Genomic DNA, 24397 nt, shown 5'->3' with positions numbered 1-24397 from the left:
TCTTTGTTTATCACATACCCATAGCCTTACAGTACTTAGTCACAAAAATTAGGAGTAAATCACATTTGATCAAGGCAGCAATAAGTTTGACATGGCAAGTTCCCTCCACACATTCAATGGGTAATGAAATATCTCTGTCCTCTGTCCTTTTATCATTCCACTCACTTGGGGCCAGTGGTGTAAAGTAACTAAGTACATTTGGTAGCACTTTATATTAACTATACACTATAAAGCATTAGTTAAGCATTAGTAAATGCTTAATTCATCATGATCTCATCATTAGTAAAGCATTATTCATACATTACTAAGCATTAGTAAACACAGTTATAAATGTTATAAAATGCGAGGATGAAAAACTACATAGGTTTACAGGGGTTTTTGTGTACGACTTAGAATGGAGGCAGACGGGAAACAAAAAACGGGATCGCACTTCCGGTTGACTTCGGGTGGTGTTACACTGAAAATGGTCCCCCTAGAAAATTGAAAAAAATAAGTTTTTTCGAAAAAAAGGAAAAAGCACCACAGCCCGTAGGCTACGGGATCGGCGCTTAACCGTTGGATTTAACGGCCCGTAGAACTACGGGCCCGGCGGTCAATGTGTTAATAATACATTAATAAGCGTTTGTAAACACAGTTATAAGTGTTTTATTGCCCATTGATAACCTAATCTTTAATGTGCTTAATGATTGTATTCTCATACTTTGTAAATGATAGATTCAACATTTATAAATAGGTATTATATCAATTTACAATCCAGTTATTTAAGAGTTGTTAATGGTTCATACGATCATTTAGAAAGTCTAAGACCACACCATATACAAACCACTTGGATGTATATTTATGCAGACATTTGTACATGGTTAGTGAGTGTGTCAATAAATGTCTTATAAACACTTATTCATACTCAATGAATGATTTATTAAGGTTGTTACAACTTGTTAGTTAAGTATTTTGCGTGAGCCCATCTAAAGTGAGGACTATCTACTGTATGCCTTATAAAGCATTTATAAATGAGATAGTGTGAGCCCATCTAAAGAGAGGACTATCTATGCCTTATAAAGCATTTATAAATGAGATAGAAGCAGTGATATAGAAAATGCCCATATTTATTGCAACAATTGAGACAGAAAATGGCCAGTGCAGTGTAAAAATAAAATTAACATTCTTGTGCTGTATGAAAATAAACAAACAATATGCAATGCTATAAACGTGTACACATGGCTGATAAATTAAATAAACATTTGACTTCATGAAAATAAACAATAAACAATCTGCTATGCTATAAACATGTAAACATGGCTGATAAATTAAATAAACATTGTACTTTATGAAAAGAAACAATAAACAATCTGCTATGCTACAAACATGTAAACATGGCTGATAAATTAAATAAACATTGTACTAACTTTATGAAAATAAACAATAAAAAATCTGCTATACTATGAACATGTAAACATGGCTGAAAAATGTAATAAACATTCTTGTACTGTATGAAAAAAAACATTCTGTGTTCTGCCTTCACTATGCATATAGCCACCCTTGCAGAGCTAGGCAGACAGTTAACATCAGGAAGTAAAAAAAAAGTCAAAGTCTTTCTTCTTTAAATTATCTTCTTTGGTTTTTCTTATTTGTAGAACAGCAATGACATGGAAAACACATTGAATGGATTTGTTAAAATGTGTACTACTGAATAATGTTTTCCACAGTAAATATGTTAACTTTTTAACAATGCTTTTAAAGAAATGAATTAACTTGCAAACATGAATTAAGCAGCTAAACATTCACACAGTTGCAATGATATGAAATTAACATGTACATGAACACATCCCTGATTGTGCTGGAAATAATAATATGCAAATCTCTCCTAATATGCACAAGTAAATCACTTGAGTGAAAATAAAAACACAACATTGCTGCCTATAATGGCATTACAGCATTAGCTCAGAGCAGAATAGCCTATAAGCTAACATGACACACAGCAGCCTGCAGCCTGCAACCTAATGGCTGACAGGCTAACAGGCTAACAGGCTAACAGGCTAACAGGCTAGGCCATATGACTGGTACTGATTAGCAACAAACATGACGTTTTTACCACAGACAATACACAGTTGGGCTGTGAAAAAGGTTCTAGCAATCATGTTTCATCATTACTGAGACAATACATCACAAGGACAGTACTTACAGACACAGCTGCATATAGCTTTGCTGTATGCTAAATAGGAAGTGAATGCATACTGCAGGTGTTGCCAGATTTAGCAAAAAAAACAAGCGGCCAGGTCTTTGAAAACAAGCCCAAAAAAGCAAGCAACTAGGCTCAGTTTTACCACTTTACGTCTGCAATTTGAAAATAGCAGATCAACAAGCTCACAATGTGTCACATCAAGACACGTTGTGAGCTTGTAGATCTGTTTTTCAAAAAAATATTAGGAAAAAATGTAAAATATTTTCAAAAAATATTTTTCCTTTCCATGAACATTTTTGGGAACCACTGGTTTTGGGAACCACTGGTTTAAAATACATTAGAAAGCAAGCCCAATGAAGCAACTACACATAAAAAAAAGCCCCAAATTGTTTATTATAAGCAGACAAGGCAACACTGGTAAACAGGAAACTCATTGATATCCCCTACCTGGCCACGCCCACAGTGGGCAGGTGGGTGGACAATGTAATACAATGTAATAAACAATGTGGGGCTTTTTTTAAGTGTAGTTGCTTAATTGGGCTTGCTTTCTAATGTTTTTTTTTTTAAACCAGTGGTTCCCAATTTTTTTCATGAAAATATTTACTTTTTTTCCCAATATTTTTTTGAAAATAAGATTTACAAGCTCACAACGTGTCATGATGTGACACATAGTGTGCTTGTTGATCTGCTATTTTCAAATGGCCGATAGCTGGTAAAACTGAGCCTAGTTGCTTGCTTCTTTTGGGCTTGTTTTCAAAGACCTGGCCGCTTGTTTTATTTGCTAAATCTGGCAACACCTGCAGTATGCATTCACTTCCTGTTTAGCATACAGCAAAGCTATGTGCAGCTGTGTCTCTAAGTACTGTCCTTGTGATGTATTGTCTCAGTAATGATGAAACATGATTGCTAGAACCTTTTTCACAGCCCAAATGTGTATTCTGTCTGTGGTAAAAACGTCATGTTTGTTGCTAATCAGTACCAGTCATATGGCCTAGCCTGTTAGCCTGTCAGCCATTAGGCTGCAGGTTGCAGGCTGCTGTGTGTCATGTTAGCTTATAGGCTATTCTGCTCTGAGCTAATGCTGTAATGCCATTATAGGGAGCAATGTTGTGTTTTTATTTTCACTCATGTGATTTATTTGTGCATATTGGGAGATATTTGCATATTATTATTTCCATCAAAATCAGGGATGTGTTTATGTACATATTAATTTCATATCATTGCAACTGTGTGAATGTTTAGCTGCTTAAGTCATGTTTGCAAGTTAATTCATTTCTTTAAAAGCATTGTTAAAAAGTTAAAATATTTACTGTGGAAAACACTATTTAGCAAATCCATTCTATGTGTATTTCATGTCATTGCTGTTCTACAAATAAGAAAAAACAAAGAAGATAATTTAAAGAAGAAACCCAAAACAAGCCTTTTTTTTGTTGTTTTTACCTTCTGATGTTAACTGTCTGCCTAGCTCTGCAAGGGTGGCTATACTCATAGTGAAGGCAGAACCCAGATTTATTTTTTCATACAGTACAATAATGTTTATTACATTTTTCAGCCATGTTTACATGTTTATAGCATAGCAGATTCTGTATGGTTTATTTTCATAAAGTACTATAATGTTTACTTAATTAATCAGCCATGTTTACATGTTTATAGCATATCAGATTGTTTATCGTTTATCTTCATAAAGTACAATGTTTATTTAATTTATCAGCCATGTTTACATGTTTATAGCATAGCAGATTGTTTATTGTTTAATTTTCATGAAGTAAAATGTTTATTTAATTTATCAGCCATGTGTACACGTTTATAGCATTGCATATTGTTTGTTTATTTTCATACAGCACAAGAATGTTAATTTTATTTTTACACTGCACGGGCCATGTTCTGTCTCAATTGTTGCAATAAATATTGGCACTTTCTATATCACTGCTTCTATCTCATTTATAAATGCTTTATAAGGCATAGATAGTCCTCACTTTAGATGGGCTCACGCTATCTCATTTATAAATGCTTTATAAGGCATAGATAGTCCTCACTTTAGATGGGCTCACGCAAAATACTTAACTAACAATTAGTAACTACCTTAATAAATCATTCATTGAGTATGAATAAGTGTTTATAAGACATTTATTAACACACTCACTAACCATGTACAAATGTCCGCATAAATATACAACCAAGTGGTTTGTATATGGTGTTTACTTAGACTTTCTAAATAATCGTATGAACCATTAACAACTCATAAATAACTGGTTTGTAAATTGATACAATACCTATTTATAAATGTTGAATCTATCATTTACAAAGTATGAGAATACAATCATTAAGCACATTAAAGATGAGGTTATCAATGGGCAAAAATACGCTTATAACTGTGTTTACAAACGCTTATTAATGTATTATTAATGCTATATAAATGATGAATTCATGATGAACTACTAGAGAATGTGCTCCGAGGAGCACATTCTCTAGTCCAGCGGACCCGTGCTATTTTAATCAAATGAAATCACCTACCTTATCTCTAACCATAGTTCTTTAGGAATGTTCTAATTTTTACGTAAAATAGAACATGTTACTATATTATAGCAATTATATTATCATAACAATAAGTAATGAGATACAATAAGTAATGAGATACAACCTCCGGCAGGTGAACAGACAATAATACTAATTTTCATAAATGTATTACTGTATTACAAAAATGTATATATACTTTGACGCATCTGATATATAGCAATTATATTATCATAGCAATAACTAATGAGATAATAAAATAAAATAAAATAAAGAGACAATAGGGTAAAAGATATATAGTAGTGGAGAGCTTACGGGAGGACACGGGACGGACAGAGCGCTGCTTGGGACGACAGCTTGGACAGAACCAGTCTCCTTCCGGGACAGACTTCAGTCTGGGTCTCAAACACTGCAAATGATGTCCTCGGTCACATCCGTCACACAGTAACATAGTCTCTGCGTCTCCTTTCCATCTGCACAGTTTACAGCGAGCGTTGTGGAGAGACTTTGCCCAAATGATGCTCTTTTCCAAAGTGGACAGGTGGACAAACACTTGGGAAAGACTGGAGCAGGACTGCAGAGATTCTCTCCAACGTTCCAAAACCATCTTACCACTGGCACTGCCATTGTCACTGTCACTGGACGGGTCGTCATTTTTTCTTCCTGTTTTTACCGTTCTTCTTGTCTTTCTTGGACTCCTCGCCGCCCAGAGGAACTTGGAGAAACCTGCGTTTGATTTCCTGTTCTATCTGAAACAGGGCATGAGCAAGGCAGTGGACGGTACTGTTCACTGGCTGAGAGTCATCCACCTCCATCTCCTCTCCACCATTCATCTCTCTGTTCTTTCTGCCATCAGCAGCCAGCAGTTCATATTGTCCTCTCTCCAATGCTGATCTCCATGTCTCTCTCTCCGTTATCTTCAGCGTTCACAGATTTCCTTCGTAGATTCTTTCCTCAATGTCCAACAGCATATCTCTGAGTCGGCTCTCCACGAAACTCTCAGCTGTAGCAAGGGATTCTGGGGCCTTGGTTTTATAATTATATTTGACAGCAGCAGTGTTGTTCAGTATCTGTGTGATTCTGTCTTTCTCCTGGTGTAGCGTCTCCTTGAGGCTGCTCTCTCTGTGACCTCGCGGGTTCAATGCCTCCATCAGCTGCTCCACCTCCTCCACGAGCTGTAGAAGGCCCATTGGTTGGGGCGTATGACTGGCAGGCAACTGGCAGGGATACAGGTGGGGCTATGTATGGTGTCCATCTGTGTGTCCTGCTGTCCTTCATTCTCCATCTGTTCATCCTGTAGAGATGCAGGGTGGGGTTCCAGCATGTCCTCCGTCAGCCCAAAGTAATCATCCTCCACAAACAGAGCACAGGTGGAAGGGAAAAAACAGTATTGTTTGTAGATTCTGTCTCTGCCCAGAGGAACGAGCAACGTACGACGGAAAGCCTTCTGGATACGATTTTTCTTCTTCTTGAACCTTCTGCTGTTCCTCCTCCAGCTCTTCAGCTGTGAGGCTGACAGGGGCAACTGTGGAGGAGACTGCCTGATGTCCCTGTTGTAGATGAGTATGCTTTCTTAGCTTTGGCCTTCTGCGCCTTTGCTTGACCAATGTTAGGTGTTCTCAGAGGGACACACACACGCACGGACGGGTGATTTGGACTGGAAGGTACTGTTCCAATCAAGACTGATTGATCCTGTCTTACCTCACTTCAAAAAGTAGTGGCCTTTTGAAGTGACACACCTATTTATAGAATTTTATTTCGTCATGCGTCCCTCTAGCCAATCAAAAGCATTGGTGTCAACATATTGACACGTATCACGTGGAGCTTGACCAATGTTAGCTTGGCTAACAATGTTTGCTCACACACGGCGGGACGAAGCGAAAACATATTCTCCACCTACGGCGGAGACAATAAAGTACTTACTTGGTATATAAATGAGGAATTCATGATGAAGTAAATACTTAATAATGCTTAACTAATTGTAAATTGTGTTTAGTTGAAAGGTTTATAACTGTGTTTACTAATGCTTAGTAATGTATGAATAATGCTATACAAATGATGAATTAATGATAGATTAAGTGTTTTACTAGTGCTTAACTAATACTTAATAGTGTATAGTTGCAACATTTATAACTGTGTTTACTAATGCTTAGTAATGTATGAATAATGCTTTACTAATGATGAGTTCATGAGGAATTAAGCATTTACTAATGCTTAACTAATGCTTTATAGTGTATAGTTATTATAAAGTGCTACCGGAATGGGTTCTGTGATCGCCCTCCTCACGCCGATCGCCTCATTACACCCACGGGGGGGGTCTCGTAGAATAAACCACTCCATAGTTATGGCCAGTTGAATGTGGCTTGTTTTCACCCAAAACAACAGAATACAGTACAGTACAAGCTGAGAAAATTGACTTTTATAAATTCTATAACACTACAGGAAACCAGCTTCATTTTGTTGTGATCACGTGATTTCTAGGTGTACCTCTTCTTCGGTTTGCCTACGAGTTGCCTAGGGCGCCACTAGGGGGGCCCTAGATTTTGCAGGCTCTAGGTGGCGCTGTGGCGGAAAACGGTGGCGCGGCGCTGTCAGACATAGGATAGGCTCCTGTCCTCTGTATTACTTTCTGTTTAAAAGAGACTGAGGTGCTCTTATTTTTAAGAGCACCTCCTAAAGGTGTCTCGCACCATGTCGTCGAAGACCAGCCAGTAGACCCGCAGCACCTCCCGGGCGGAGGGCCGCAGGGCAGGGTCCGTCCTCTTACACTCCGCGTGGACCTGGGACAGGCGGGAGAGGACCATGTCGCCCCCGGCCACGCTCCCCATCAGGCGGCGAGTCACCCCCGGGATCTTCCAGACGTCCGTCTTCTCGTCGTAGGCGGGCATGAGCTTGTCGTCGAAGGCCAGGCCCTCGAACGGCCAGAGCATCTCCGGCGCCAACGAGTCCCCGATCATCTCCTGGTTGCAGCATTTGGCGCCCCTGGCGGCGGTCACCTCCGGCAGGCCGTCCAGGTCGTTGACCACCAAGCGGAAGTCGCTGGTCAGCAGGAACTGGGAGAGGGCCTTCTCAGGCGTGATGGAGTCGCACATGACGCGACGGCCCAAAGGGCTGTCGTGAAGGTAGCCGAGGACGGACACGTGGTCCGCGGCCAACCTCAGGCGTACCTGCCAGGTGTCGTGCTGCCGGTGTCTCTCCTGTGCCAGCACGGTGTCCAGCTTGTCCATGGAGCCCAGTGGGTGGTACTCGGTGACCATCATGTGCTCCTCCAGGCACAGGCCCACCAGCTGCACCACCAGGGGGCCCTGCAGGGCCTGCAGCTTGGCAGCACCATCGTGGAAGCTCCACCTGAACTCCTGAGAGGTCATTTTGGACAACGCCACCTTCTGACCTCTCCACTCTGACAGGAACACCCGCTTCACAACTCCCTGGCCGATCAGTTTCAAGCTGCGCACCTCCGCGTTGATGTGCGGACACTGCAGCCAGGGAGAGCAGTTTGTCATGTTGCCCACTTTGAAGTGTCTGGGAGGGCAGCCCTCGTCTGTTGCGTTCGTCAATGCGTTGACGAACAGCAGAGCCGTCAGACCATAGACATATAAAGGTAGACGCCTCCTTCGGCTCTGAGGCATTTGTATCTCGGGCGCCATTTTAGAGGAGGCAAACTTCGGAATACAGACAATTTTGTCACCTACCTGAAAATGCACTGTATTCTGTTTACTAAAGAGCTGGAGAGACCTCTGTGCCCAAACAAACGCTTGTGCATTAACCTGTAAAATAATGGAGTTTTATTGTGCAGGGGCACAAACGGGACGCAAAGCTCGGCCTATCCGTGAAGCCAATGGGATGGATGGATGGATGGATGGATGGATGGATAGACAGACAGACAGATAGATGGATACTCCAGGGGAAATTCAGGCGCCAAAGACGGCACAGCAGTAACAATCACAGATACAGAACTTCTATGCCCTGTATCTGTGACTGTTACAAGTACAGTAGGTACAGAAGAGTAACCTCACAGTAAAGACACAATGAATGATTAACTCATTCACTGCCAGACTTATTTCTGGCTGCGTTTGCCCACTGCCAGAGATTTTCGTTAATCTTACCTTTTCAACAGGTCACAGAATATTTATATCCAGTATGATCGCTCCAAGTAGTGTTGCTAAGCACATAGGGTTCCACTGTACTGCCGTGAGAAGAAAAAAGAAACTGACCGGGAGTCCTCCCTCCCTTCTTACAGGCTATTGAATATAGCATGCCTGGTCAAAATGCAGGGGAAAAGAAACACTAAACAGGAAGCGGGGGGGGGGGTTTGATCACATGAACTGGATCTGTTTGACTTGAGGGTGAAAATGACAATAAAGTACTTACTATATACCTCAATATAAATGAGGAATTCATGATGAAGTAAATACTTAATAATGCTTAACTAATTGTAAATTGTGTTTAGTTGAAAGGTTTATAACTGTGTTTACTAATGCTTAGTAATGTATGAATAATGCTATACAAATGATGAATTAATGATAGATCAAGTGTTTTACTAGTGCTTAACTAATACTTAATAGTGTATAGTTGCAACATTTATAACTGTGTTTACTAATGCTTAGTAATGTATGAATAATGCTTTACTAATGATGAGTTCATGAGGAATTAAGCATTTACTAATGCTTAACTAATGCTTTATAGTTTATAGTTATTATAAAGTGCTACCGTACAGGTACTCAAGTACTGTACTTAAGTACAAGTTTGAGGTATTTTTTACTTTACTGGAGTATTTCCAATTTTCAGTACTTTTACTTCTACTCCACTACATCTCAGAGGCAAATATTATACTTTCACTCCACTACAATTATTTGAAAACTTTAGTTACTAGTTACTTTGTAGATTTTGATTATTATTACAAAACATACATTACTCACTTAACAGCCCTATATACATTTAGGCCATTTGAAAATACCAGATCTACAAGCTTGTAGATCTGCTTGTAGATCTGCTATTTTCAAATTATTTTTAGACATTTTATTTGAAAACTTGTGAAATGGGACATTCTACATAATGAGTACTTTCTACTTTGGTACTTTAAGTACATTTTGATACCAATACTTTTGTACTTTTACTCAAGTAAATTGGGAATTTCTGACTTTTACTTGTAACGGAGTATTTCCACATTGCAGTATTGATACTTTTACTTAACATTTGAGTACTTTTTCCACCACTGCTTGGGGCAAATAAAGGCTGAGAATTAAGTCCTAGTATGTAACACACCTACAAACCACTTTATAACTGAAGTTCATGATGTCATGAATAGTTCGTGACGAAAGGGGACGTCACAAACTTTTCTTTGGCTGGGGCCGGAGGACAAAGTGACCATGCCCATGTATGGACGAAACAGGTACAAAGCCTCATGTAAGCCCGACCCCTTGGGTCTGGCAAATATATACATACATATTTCAAGATATTTAAAAAGTCTCAGCTTGTGTCAGATGTGAGAAAGGGGGGCTGAAAGGAAAAAAAGGGCGGGCGAACCACTGCTATAACGGATAGTTCCATTACTTGATTCTGATCGGATGACTCCCGTTCTGAAATACTCGATAAACACAGACTTTATGCCGAATGCATCGTGGTTTACTGGTGATTTTACAACGGCTGAGAGAACGGCTCTTAGCTGTTCCAAAATCCACAGTAAACCACAGCCTCTTGTGGCTTATATATAACTCGCCAACGGAAATTATATCACTCTAACAAAGTCAAAGAAGTAAAGAGTGCAAGTTTCACACTGATAGCCATTCCCAGGAATTGTAACAGAACCGCACCTTTTAAACTTGCCAAAGGTGAAGGTTAGAACATGCTGCGCAACATTAATAAGCCAATTTAATGCCTTATAGCAGCCAACAAAGTTTCTTAGAATACAAACATGAGGAACATTTCTTGGTTAGCTGCCAAAGGGTTCATAGAGCAGACAGACTTGTGGTGAACCACAGTGGGAGCGTATCGGTATCTGGCCTGCAGCAAGTGTAAGTACATTTTAAGCCGTTGCCAATAGCAAGTATATATTTACATTCCCAGCAGGGTTTACAGTTGCTGTACAAACACAACGTTGTCCTATTGAGTTAAAGGTTCTCTTTCATGTTTTTTTTTTTTTCATCACACCATGACTAGGTGAAATCCTGTGGAATATCTCTGTTTGGAGCCCCGTCTTTAACTTTTTCTTTTTCTTTCTTTAGCTTTCTATAGCTATTTAAATGATGGCCAAGGTCGAGGCATTGTGATTATATTAATAATAAAAGAGTCTTAGAGAAAACACAACAGCTCTGTCCCTTTCTACCCTCCTCGCTCCGTACCACTGCAATGCTGTGAAGCAAATAAAGGGCAAACCGGGCCAGACGGAAGACGGACTGATATTTTTTACCCCAGCCTTGCAGACTTTTAAAAGTGCACAAGGGGGGGGGGGGGGGGCAGTAATGGTAAGCTGTGTGTTAACCCATTAAGACCGGGAACGCATCTGTGTCATTTTATACATTTCTTTGGGCTATTCAAAAAAAAAAAAATGGAAAAAAAGAAAACAATGAAAAACAAATGGAAGAAAATGAAAAAAATAAATAAATAAAAATGGCAAACTCGTAGAGCGGCACCGAGTGCCGTGCTACGAGCTTGTAGATCTGCTATTTTTAAAAAATCATGGAAAATTGGTGCAAATCTTGGTGCAAAAGTATGTATATTTTTTTGAAACAACATTTTTAACTTAAAGGGATATTTCTTTGGGTCATTTTATCGTCTACTCAGGCTTTTTTGAGCCCCCCAGACCGTTTTTAAGTTGCTTGTTTCAGTATTTAGACATTTGATATTCATTCTATCAGACACGCACCATTCCTATACGAACCCATTATAACTTCAAACAACATTTTTAACATGTTAACATGTCCTAATAAGCGAGGGGGCCGTGTTTTTCTCGATTACTTTTTTCACATATTTTATTCAATTTGTTATTGTAATTTTTTTCATTTTCCAAAAATATTAAAAATAAATGAAAACATTTATCGGAAAAACACGGCCCCCTCGCGATTAAAAAAAAAGTGCGGCACTGAGCTTGTGTAGCCTATTTGCTATTTTTGAATAGCCAAAGAAATCAAAAAATGACACACAGATGCGTTCCAGGTCTTAAAGGGTTAAACCGGGCCATTGCCTCGTGGTTGGATCGCGCTTTGATATCGAGCAGCCAACCTTATAGCCCACCGGCTTTGTCAAGATTAAGCCTCCGCTCATCTAGGTATCTCAAAGGCCCCTAATTTATGATAAATTGGCTTTTCAGGGAAAGACACGGCGTAGGTCATAGAACTCACCTTTGTTAGACTTTTCTGTCGAGTGTGTAAGCATTCAATTGAAGGTGAAGTAATCACAAAAAAGTGGTTCTAAGGGTGTGCGTGGTGGGTGGGTGGGTGGTGGAGAGGTATGCTCGTAGTGTGCATGACACAGGGAACCAGCGATGCAGGAAATTATTCAGACGTGTTCTATATCGATCATGACTTCCCCACTACGGCTCATTACCTTAAGTCCTTACACCTTGAATATTTGAGGCCCTGCAGTCTGGTGTGTCAGCCAGGAGCTGAATGATAAAATGGAAGGTTGGGGACCACAGTTTGGTCCAAATTTGTCCATTTCAAAACAAAATACGTCATTAATCAAAATATAAGCTCGGCCCTCCACTTCATCTTCATTATCGTCACCCGCTATATATCGCTATATTGCGACTTGTGTTTAAAACATAGGTCACCCTTCAGATTCAGGCCATGAACAATGTAATTCGAAGTAAGTGGGTAGGATGCTCACGAATTATCATACGGATGATTAAAGAATGTAGTATTTTAAGTGCGTGATTAGTGGGGGACAATAGCAAGTTATATAAAGGGTTTAAAGGTATCATGACATTCATTTTCACTTTTTTTATTTTCAATGTTTTATTTGGGGTTTTATGACCTCAATTACACCCAAAAAACCTGAACTTAAAACATTCAGTGGATTTTCTGTGGTCTGGGGTTTTCTGAATAATTAGGCTGAAAAGTAATCTGAGCTTGGCCCTTCGACAGTGAGGTCACTGTCGAATAATCCCGCCCACTCTCCTCCTCGCCCCTCCCCTCCCCTATCCTTTCCTTTGGGGGGGGCGGAGCAGAGGCGATGATTGACAGGCAAAATCCCTCACCAGCGACACCCGCAGGCAAAGATTTCTTTTTTCATTGCAGTTGAAAAGGCTTTAGAAATGTGAGAGAAAAACACCTGCCATTGATCACTGGAATGGAATTTTCACTTAAAACTTTTTGTACACTTTTGAAGGACCAGGACAAAGACTTTGAATGTGGTGTAAAAGTGAATGTCATTAAACCTTTAAGGAGACAGTTAAGGGGCGTCAGCTGTACTGTAAAGTACTATTCCAAAGGGAATAGGGATAAGTTTTTGCTTCAATATTTAGTTACTAAGGAAAGAATCCACAAATTGGGCTGCAGTAAATATTACACCACTACATGTGTGTTCTGTAAAATATAGGGAACAGGCAACCTTATATGTCCAAAACTGTACATTATAAGGAAATGGAAAAAAAGAAGCATGGATCCAATATTGTTATTATTTAGTCACAAGCTCTTATTAACACTTATCATTGGTTAAATATTTATAAAAACCCACAGGCACACACTTTTTTTTAACGTATAAAAAATAGCAAGAACAGCTATTTCTGCTACTTTGGGGCGGCAGTGGCTCAGGGGTAGAGTGGCCGGGTAGAGTGAACTGGAAAACCGCAAGGTTCCCAGTTCGATCCCGGGCTGGGGCGCTCCCCTAGAGTTAGTGTCGAAGTGTCCTTGAGCAAGACGCTGAACCCCTAATTGCTCCCGATGAGCAGGTTGGTGCCTTGCATGGTTTCCTCCGCCATCGGTGTATGAATGTGTGTGTAAATGGGTTAATGGCAGAATCAATGTAAAGCGCTTTGGATAAAAGCGCTATATAAACGCACCATTTACCATTTACTTTGCATGACTCTAAATTAATAGGGTATCAATTTACACACACCAAAAAAAAAACATGGAAAGTTGAAATATGGAGATACTGCTCGACAGCAACTATATTCCCTTTACACTATGATGCCTCTTGTCAACATAACTGAAAACAGAATCTCTCCTGTGGTTCTAGACTTGTTCTAGTCATGCATATAAGCAACAACCAAAAAGTAAAGTTTAATACAACTCTTCTTCCTCTTGATATTTTATGGTCTTCGGCATTATGATTATCACATTGTCGCCGTTTAGCAGCTTTAACCACTTAAACCCTCTTCACATTGTTGAGCGGAGACCCTATCAGGGCACTATACTAGTGACCTTTCTGTGTTCGCTCTACATTAGATATCGTCGCTGAAAAATTTCAACGTTTTCCGCAGAATATGGATGCAGGGGTTTAAGTGGTTAATGATTTACTTCATTCAAATTACACTGTATATCGTCGCTGTTGGGCAGAAGCCTTGTATGTCCGAAACGGTTACTTTTCACGAAATGGAAAACAGAACCTGTGTTCCAATTGATCAAATGTAGTTAATATTTAGTCACAAGCTTTTCATTTGGTGTTGTTTATAAAAACCCACCGAGAGACTTAACCACTTTAAAGCCTATTTTGGACATGTCACTAGAGGCATACATTTTTTTAAAAACAAATTAAAAGAAAGGAGAAAAAAATGAAAACTACTATTATTATTTGCATGACACTGTAATAATGAAGTATAGGGGGCACGGTGGCACAGTCGGTAGTGCTGTCGCCTCACAGCTAGAAGGTCCTGGGTTCGATTCCCGCAGGGGACGCTGTGGGCGCTGGGGGCGTGTTCTCTCCTCCGCGTCATCAGTGCCCGTACCCTAGGTGGGGTTGGCCTTTCTGTGTGGAGTTTGCATGTTCTCCCCGTGTCTCCTAGGGTAGGTACCCTCACAAAAACATGCAGTAATCCTGGTCACTATACTGCCTCCCCCTGGCCAGCCGGGGCGCCTGATGGAGGGGAAGGAAACTGGTTGGAATAACGTGTTACTTCCACGCGCTACGTCCAACCAGGGAAACTCTCCCCTGTCAGGTGACAAGAAGGTCAGTTGGCTCTCATGCATTGAGCTTGGCCCTGGCCTCCCTAGGTTGGCAGAGGGAAGGTAGTGCCCAGGATTACATAGACAATTGGCACTGGGTGTAAAAAATAGGGTTACAAAATCGTGGGATAATTTTTTTTTTTTTAATAAATAAATAATGAAGTATAAAATAGGGCTTTATGAAAACAAAAAACTCAAGTGGATGAAATATGGATTTTTTTTTTCTTAACATTTTTATCCCGCGATTTTGTAACCCTTTTTTTCACCCGGTGCCAATTTTCTAAGTGATCCTGGGCGCTACACTACACGAAATATGGATATTGTGGAAGCTGACCAACACCAAGACCTTGAGAGAGCTGGAAAGGTCATTTTTTTCTGGGAATTTAACAAAGGCAGGTGGGGAAATAAATGCAGGCAAACATAAATCTGTCACGATGTCTAGTTAGTCCTTGTCTATGTATATGCCCTTGTGTTTTGTTGCATTTCCTAGTTATAGATTTTCCCAGTGTATTCCTAGTATTTGAGCCCCTATGCCCTAGTGTTTTGTTTTCCTCGTGTTGGTTTTCTAATAAACCGCCTGCATTTGAGCTGCTCTGCCTTGGTCTGTCTGTCTGTCACGCGCTTGGGTCCTACCCCTCTCTGCCTCGCACCGTGACAGAATCATCTGCCCCAAACTGGGGTATTTTCATCAATATTCGTCTTTTAGCAGAATTCACCAAAGGTTGCCTAAAAACAGAAAAGACAGTCCATTAGTAGTAGAGAGTTCAATTCAAGCCAATTGTTTGAGAAAGAGTGGAGTGTGCGTCTTACCGCCCGACAGCGTCCCACGCAGAGGAAGAGTGAACCTTCACCGTGCTGAGCAGTGTTGCCAGATTTTTTTTTTGTGAAACAACTGACTCAGAATCAGTTTTATTGTCACATCACAGGTTTACAAGGTAAAAAAGTGGGTGAAATTCTTTTTTGTACATCGTTCCCATCGCAACGTTAGTTTCCATAGAAAGAAGAGGGGGGGGGGAGAAGAAGAGGGTGGGGGGTAAGTGGGAAGGAGATCAAAACAAGAGAGCAACAGAAGGCCAGACAAGTTATCTACATATTTACAAATTACCTGAGATAATAAAAACTAAAAAAAACTAAACTAAGGTGCCTGAGCATAGCAGCAATGTATTGTATACTGTGCATGTTATACTTATACTGTGCATGATAGACAATGGACGTTAAGGTGCTTAGAGGAAAAGGAGCACAATAAAAAAGTCAGTGCGTTATACAAGGGATTAAGGTGCAAAAGGTCAGTGCGTGTCCACCTAGAGTGGACTGACCCTAGTATAATCCGCATGTAGCTCCATGAGGGAGTGCAACAAAAAGTCATTTGTACCTGGTGTAGTCCACAGGTGTGTCCGAGGGGGGGCTAAAGTCCAAGTCATTGTCCCTGGTATAATCCACAGGTGTGTTCAGGAAGAGCCAGAAAAAAGTCTGCGCTGCCTGTTGTCAGGCTGCTGAACAAGGCCTATGCCTCATTCAGGCTTATGCCCCATTCAGCATTCTGACAGCAGCCGGATTGAAACTACACCAGTACCTGGTGGTGGAACTCTTGATACTGCGGTAGAGCCCCTTGCCCGGTCGCGGTCGTTGTAGGGGGTTGAACAGTCTGTGACTTGGGTGGTGCTTGTCCTTGATGATGCGCTTGGCTTTGACCACGCACCGCTTTTTGTACAGTTCCTGGAGCGCTGGGAGCTCGATTCCCATTATCCGCTCTGCCGATCGCACTACTCGTTGTAGGCTGATCTTTTCTCGGGCAGTGCAGTTCCCGTACCAGGCCGTGACACAGCCTGTTAGGATGCCTTCGACAGAACTGTTGTAGTATAGCCTGAGGATGCGACGTCCTACTCCGAGCTTCTTCAGGCGGCGGAGCCAGTAGACTGTGTCTATGAAAACAAGCCCAAAAGAAGCGACCACGTTTTACCACTTGAGCCCTATCGCATCAGCTATTTGAAAATAGCCGATCTACAAGCTTGTAGATCGGCTATTTTCATGTTTTTTTATTTTCTAAAAAATATTTAGAATGTTTTGAAAAAAAAAAAAAAAACGCCAATCTTGTACGGGGATCCCTGGCAAAAAAATATTTTTAGATGGGGGGGTCCGCAGACAATGCCTGTACATAATAATTTGGGGGTCCTTGATATTAAAATGTTTGGGAACCACTGGTTAAAACAACATCAGGAAGCAAGCCCAAATAAGCAACATCTACACTTCAGAAACAAGCCCAAAAAAGCAACCCGCAAGTTCAACCACCAATGTTTACAAGCGACTTTACCGAAAAACAACCCTAAAGTCGCTTGTAATAAGCAGATTTAAGTTGACAACGCTGGTGCCGAGGTGAGCTTCAGTTTGTATGGCCCAGGCAGGCTGATCAGAACCCAGGTGTCGTCGCTTGTTGATGGGACACAGCGGTCATCATTTTGAGCTGATTGAGGAGGCATGCGGGAGGGAACCGCCCCTCAATCACTCTTGCCTCCTAGGGCCGGGACTCGCTGTCTGCAGTGCTGAACCTCAGCCAGAGCACAACTCTTAACCCTTTAAGACCTGAGGCGACTCTTAAAAAAAAAACGTTTTTTGAAAAAAAATACAAAATATTTTTTTTTCAAGATTTTTCAAAAATAGCAGATCTACAAGCTCATAGCGCGGCACTCGGTGCCGCGCTATGAGCTTGTATATCTGCTATTTTTGAATAGCCAAAGACATCTAAAGTGACACAGATGCGTTCCAGGTATCAATGGGTTAAAGGACGACTTTGCCCATTTTCAAACTGTCTTCATATATTTGGTCCTCACTAATGCTCCTGATAAAATGTTCTATTCAGTCTGTGTCTCATAGGAGGGCTGTGGACACTTCAGAAACCTGTCTACCAGTGACATCATCGTTAGGAAGGTTTTTATTTTCTTCAATATTTTGATTTGAGAGCGAGAGGGTACAAATACATTGACCACGGGTCCATTTTGGTTCCATCTGTGGCATAACGTCACACGTTTTGCTGTTTCCCCGTATTGCATGTTTACACAGAGACGCAATTAAGGCTTGGGCGTTTTCAAAGATTTCCACTCTTGAAGGGGGTTTCACTTTGTTGCGTCTTCAACCACTGAAAACACTGTTGCCGTCTAAACGGAAGGCACGTCTGATATTTTATTTTACCGTTCTCCCTGGAGACCGTCTAAACAGGGCCTGAGAAACCAGCTAAAACCACTAATTCTACTTACAGTCTTTTTATCGGCAGCAGAGTGACTATACTGTATATACTGTATCGTCGCTGCCGAGTGGAGATATGAAGATACGAGGTTTCAGCTAAACAGCCTTCATCAGCCTTAACTTATGCATTAAATCTAAATCATCTACTTCTCGTGGCCTTCAAACTAAGTATTTTACTGTAAATAATGTGATATATAGTGGTCATGCATTTTACTGACTGAAATACCCACGTCCCTTTGTCTTAGTATAACTGTAAACTGTCGCCCACACCCTCGGAACGGAGAATACAAAGAAACCCATCTCTTCATAATCTTCTAATGATCTGCAGCATCAGCAATATTCAGATATTCTCTTGCAACCCCGTAGCACTTTTGTTCTCTCCATTTTTTTTTTCTTTTTACATTTTCTAATTTTTACTTCCATGGCAGTTTATGGGCATTGCAATTAATGAGAGGAAGCTTACTTAATCCAGACAAAATAAATAATTATTATCTCCCCCTCAAACTCCATTATGTTATCTTCATGATTCACCTTCAAGTCTCTTGACTGCTTATAACCATCTGAAAAGCCCAACCTGCTCTTATCGCTGTGGCTTTTCCTTCCTTGATCGTTGGTGGACATCCCTGCTTTATCGTTGCTGTCGGACAGAAACCGTGTATTTCCATAATTAAACAGTTTTTTCTTCGTAAATTAACGCCATACTTTGTCATACTACAGTGTCACACAAAAGCAGCAAAAATAACCGATCTACAAGCTCACACGTGAGCTTGTTTTTGCTATTTCTGTTTTCTATTTTAAGTGAAAGGGAAATCAAATTGGTTTTGTGACTGTGGGGTTTATGAATATTTAACCAATAGGCTCTATGCACAGCAGCCATATTAGAAAGAAATTGAGCCTCTTACCTCTTACTTCCTTCACAGGTGTTACCAATGATACTAATGAAGGCTCTGTTCCATTCTGGTCAGGGTGCTGATATCGTGCATGTTGGCTCACTAGAAACACTCCATTTTGGTTCCCTCTGAGAGTGTACAAATGGAACCAAATGGATCCTTACGGGTCCATTTGGTTCCATTTGTACACTGTTATGGGGGTCCTTGAAAATAAGACAACCACTATGCCACACTAATTGGAACAGAGCCTTAATTAGTATCATTGGTTACACCTGTGAAGGAAGTAAGGATTATTAATTCATTCCCAATAGACCGCCGAAGTCTGACGTCATTTACACATCCTTTGTTTGTCTACCTGGTTCGCAGTTTTCCACCCCCGTTCTGAATCCCACAGACGTATTTAATATCGTGTCAAATAAGAACTGTGTTCCAAAAATAAACAAATGACCACGGCGGGTTGACTCTTATGGATATGAAGCATCAACTGACGGTGAGAAAACGCTAATGTTACTTCCGCCGAATTAGTTACATTTTCGCCAGAAACAGACTGTATCAAATATAAGTGACTGACTATCATAAACGATACAGAACCTCCTCCCTGACAATAACGCCGACACGCGGTGTTTATTTTTGGACCACAATTCTTATATGAGACGATTCTAAGATGACCCAATGTTATTCTCCATAGAGAAATTACTTCCGCAAACCTGGGGATGAACGAGTGACGTCAGGACTTCGGTGCTCTATATGACTGCTGTGCATAGAGCCTATTACATGGATTAACAAGACCGTGTGACCAAATAAGGCAGACTTAACCATTGTCAACCTGACATCCCGATGGCATCCCATGTCATTATAGGCATTCACAAATAATGTTTTTAAACTATTTTTTCCCCAAATTGTGAAAACACCAGATGTAGACGCTCACAATGCGTCACAACGCATTGTGAACTTGCTGATGGGCTATTTTTGCATGATAAGTGTCACGGGGCAGCCTGTGCCCTATACACAAGACAATGATCAGGGACATTGCACACAGATGACTACACAGCTAGTTCCAAATTAACCACCATCCAGCCGGCTTGGAAGTGTGGGTCAAGTTGTGTCATTGTATGTTTTATCAGTGATACTGCAAAATGCATTGCTGATGTGTACTACTGCTCATGGTTTCAAATATGTTTATTTATTGAACTGAAGTTTCATTGATTGTGTGGGTCACCTCTCTCCCCTCTGCAGTGGCAATCCTGTGCTGCAGAGGAGGAGGGGTGTTTGATTCAAGAGCAATCTTATTTAAAAAGAGACTAGTTTGTGTTTGAATGGGCGCCCGGAAATTCATGTGAAGTCGATGGTAAAAACCTTCAGTAATTGTGTTTTAACTCATGGGCCTGGTGCTTGTTGTGAGTTAATTGAATTGCCAATTGCTGTTATGTGTTTTGGTATGTCTCAGTCTCTATATAAAAAGGAGCCTGCAGGTGATGACATTCAGTTAGATCTTGGTTGACGCACAGGAAACAGCCTGAGTGAGAGCTGCCAGGGCCCTTTGAAAGTAAAGGTATGGGCTGTTACAGCTTCTCATCTGTGTAGGTGTTGTTCTTTTGCGTTGTCTTCAAGTGTGTTATTTTGGCCAGTCTTATTTTTCGTGTTTGCTGAGAATGCACTGTATTATAGTCTGCACTGGACTGCTGGAGTTGGAGAGGTGAATACAAAACCCAAAAGTGCATTCTTGGAGTCTCTGGTTGTCTTTCTGGAGCCTTGACAGTTAGGCCAACTATCACAATAAGTATAAAATCTGGAATTAACTTAAGAAACAACACAAAACGACGAAATACAGAGGTCCTTCTTGGTCGATACGCATTGGTCGTATTGTTGCCTTGCTCAAAATAAATCTTTACATTTTGAGCCTTGGATTTATTTTCTTTGCAAGTCTGCAGTCCACACCATTTGGGAGTTACGCAGCACTTCTTTGAACAACTTTTTGGCTCTCAGAGATACACGGTTTCTGTCCGACTGCGACCCCCAGGGTACGGTAGAACATGCACATAGTATCTCACTCTGTAACTGACAGATAGACCCTCTCCGGAAACCACCTTCTTCACAGCTGAAAAACATACTTTCATGTTCTCTTTTTTTCCGCCATCATGAAAGCATGGCTGCAATATCTCGCGGCCTGCACACAACTGCAGCTTCAGCATGAGGTGCCACAGCGCCGCTATAAGCCCTTACTCCAAAGCGTCAGGATCCAGTGAAGAGCTCTCAATCCCAGATGAACTCGTGCTCCGTTTGTTATTCAGGGGACACACGCTGGATCCCGACGGTTCCACTGCTTGTTCTCAGTGGTGGAAAAAGCATTCACATATGTTTTACTTACCGTAAGTAAAAGAATAATTCTAAAAGACGAATATTGATGAAAATTCAAAATGTACTTGAGTAAAAGTACAAAAGTATTGGTATCGAAATGTACTTAAAGTACCAAAAGTTGAATGCACTCATTATGCAGAATGTCCCATTTCACAAGTTTTCAAATGTGTAAATTGTATAAAAACCTCTTGAAAAATAGCAGATCTACAAGCTCACAATGTGACGCATTGTGAGCTTGTAGATCGGCTATTTTCAAATGGCCGAAATATGTATACGGTTGAAGTGGTTAATGTATGTTTTGTAATAATAATCAAAATCTACAACGTAACTAGTAACTAAAGTTTTCAAATAATTGTAACGGTGTAAAAAGTACAATAATTGCCTCTGAGATGTAGTGGAGTAGAAGCAAAAGTACTGAAAACTGGAAATATCCCAGTAAAGTAAAAAAATACCTCAAACTACAGTACAGTACTTGAGTAAATGTACTTATAGCTACTTTACACCGCTGCTACTCTGAGGAACCTTCCACATTCGTCTCTGTTGTACTCAGTAAAATAACAATTTAATTGAATTTCCAATTAAACCAAATTTATTTTTGTTGTTCACAATAACCATAACTGAATAAATATGTTTTTATTGACATCTTCTCTAAACACTATTAAACACAATTTGTATTTGCGAGTGTTTGCGTTCAAATGACGTAGGCACCGGAAATTACTGCATTTTAACATGAATAAATATAGTTTCTGACAACTTGTTGTCGCGTTCCAAAATATCCTCGGGCACCAGGGACCCTGCAGCATTACTTTTTGATCGGTACTCCAGTACTCTCAACCGAGCTATGAGAGGTGATTTTTTTTTAACTTAAATATACAGTATGTTACACAGCATGACTTTAAATGAACACTGAGGATGTTACAGTGGTTGGACCTAGTTCTGTTTGTATCAAGCATATGCTAATAATTTAATACTGCATTGTTGATGACTTACATGTCCTCTCAAGGATAGTAAAACCAGACCAAACGTGACTTACGGGGACATTTTTGTGGTTCCCTTGAGGAAAATGAACGTTTAAAATGTTAAGAGCTAAGGTGACAATTAATAAAAAACCTTCCGGTTAGGCAATGTAGGGGATAGGTTTAGGGTCAGGGTTAGGATAAAGGTAAAGAATGCCACACACACACAAAAAAAGGTCAACATGGCATCTTTTATAAATAATTGCTTTGTGGATAGTTGTGAACATGAATGGCAGTTTAGTGCATCTCCTGGTGTGTGCGACTGTGTGTGTGTGTGTGTGTGTGTGTGTGTGTGTGTGTGTGTGTGTGTGTGTGTGTGTGTGTGTGTGTGTGTGTGTGTGTGTGTGTGTGTGTGTGTGTGTGTGTGTGTGTGTGTGTGTGTGTGTGTGTGCGTTTCATCCCAATCACTCCCATAATAGCAGAGGTCCAGCTATGTCAAGGTTATGTTGGACTCTGAGTTGAGCAGCTGTGTTGTGATCTCATGCTGCTGTGCTGTATGATATTAACCCATTAAGACCTGAGGCCGTGGACACCCATCTCAAAATATTTTGTTCTAGAGACCCGACCCCCAGAAACAAAGCACACATTTTCAAGATTTTTCAAAAATAGCAGATCTACAAGCTCGTAGCGCGGCACTCGGTGCCTTTTTATGGTGTTTTATGTCTTCTCTGACTATTTTGAGTTTCTACCTGGAGGCTGAAACCTTGAGGGTCAAACGTGCCAATAGAGAAACAGCGCTTTAGTGACATAGTAAAAACATACCCTCCCCCTCATTATAACACAACAGGTGTGGGCATGAGGAGGAGGAGGGACTAGGACAGGTGGGTGGTGCTAAGGTGGTGGAGGAGGTGCTAAGGTGGTGGAGGAGGTGCTAAGGTGGTGGAGGAGGTGCTAAGGTGAGAACCAGGTATACTTAATGAACTGGAGGCTTGTCCACATGAAAATATAATATTAACAATTTCTGTACACTTTTTTGAAAAAAACCTTCCTCCTAGTTACTAGGAGGAAGGTTTTATACAAGGACCTAGTATAACCATAATACCTGATGATTATGTTGGGGGGGTGGGGGGGATCACTGAAAATCACGGCACCCCGTCTTTAAGGATATGGGGGAGTGTGGATTAGACTGTTTGTCTGCTTTCGCTCGCTAAGATTCCTCCAGGATTCCTCCAGGATTCCTCCCAAGATAAAGAACCTGAAATAAAGATCAGTCTTCCAGAGTAAAGGGGCTGTGTGTGTCCACTGAGGCTTTTCTTTCTCGGCTGCAAACACCAACGCGCTTGCCTTAAAACGCTTCCAAATGCCCAAGTTTAAATTATTTAGCAGAGAAAAACCCCAACATATGAATGCGCGCACGCAAAATATGTAAATGCCCAGCGCCTCATCACGTTGCTGGGATTTCCAAAAATGCGGCGCTCCTCCTACTGTAAATGATTCAAAACATATACGCTGTGCTCAAGGAATACAGGTCTTGGTATATAAACATGGTCCCTAATGTTTTAAATGCTTTAACTCACTGCCCTACACACAGGTAAGTTCTCAGTGTTGCTGCTTTAACTCAGATAGTTTCTGACAAAGGTTTCTTCGTCAGAAACGTACACATGGATGGATTAACACTGAGGATTTTACTGTGTACTTTGAGCTAATCAGGGAAAACTCCCAATTAATTTTTGATCATTAATGCTCCTCTTTTTTCCTTCTTCTTCATTAAATTCTAAATATTCTTCATGTACTGTACAGTTCTCCTTTCAAAATCAATTTTATCCACCATCTATTCTTCTCTAAGAGGATTGGACACATAAGGGCTACACTAATAACATTGTCGGGTACATAGACAAAAGAGTAGATGTACTGTGCATGAATATGATCAAGCAAATGTCACAGGTGGCCTTATGAATCAACAGATATTTATTTGGTGTGCAGCGCGCGCGCACACACACACACACACACACACACACACACACACACACACACACACGCCGGAGGAAGATTTGTTTTGACAGCCCAGTTCAACAAAGAGAAACACAGATATAAACAGAACAGCGTTACAGATAAAGACAATACATATAGTCCCCCATAAATACATTCATACAT

The 24397-nt window shown here is 40.7% G+C and overlaps 2 protein-coding genes across 2 annotated transcripts in view; one reads left to right on the top strand and one right to left on the bottom strand.

Moving 5' to 3' along the window:
- eys (eyes shut homolog) overlaps nucleotides 1-24397 on the top strand; it is a gene marked incomplete at both ends in the record, with an annotated part of 383646 nt that overhangs the window by 261532 nt on the left and 97717 nt on the right. The window lies entirely within an intron of this gene.
- Nucleotides 7357-18660, bottom strand: LOC308099982 (protein O-mannose kinase-like; the record flags this gene model as incomplete). Its single annotated transcript, XM_080448884.1, has 2 exons — nucleotides 7357-8237; nucleotides 18597-18660. The coding sequence occupies 2 exons, from the start codon at nucleotides 18658-18660 to the stop codon at nucleotides 7357-7359; spliced, it is 945 nt and encodes a 314-aa protein (XP_080305010.1).

The sequence above is a fragment of the Gymnoscopelus braueri genome (genome assembly GCF_963280865.1).
Source record: "Gymnoscopelus braueri genome assembly, chromosome: 14".
NCBI lineage: Eukaryota > Metazoa > Chordata > Actinopteri > Myctophiformes > Myctophidae > Gymnoscopelus > Gymnoscopelus braueri.
This window is presented reverse-complemented; position numbering and strand designations above follow the sequence as displayed.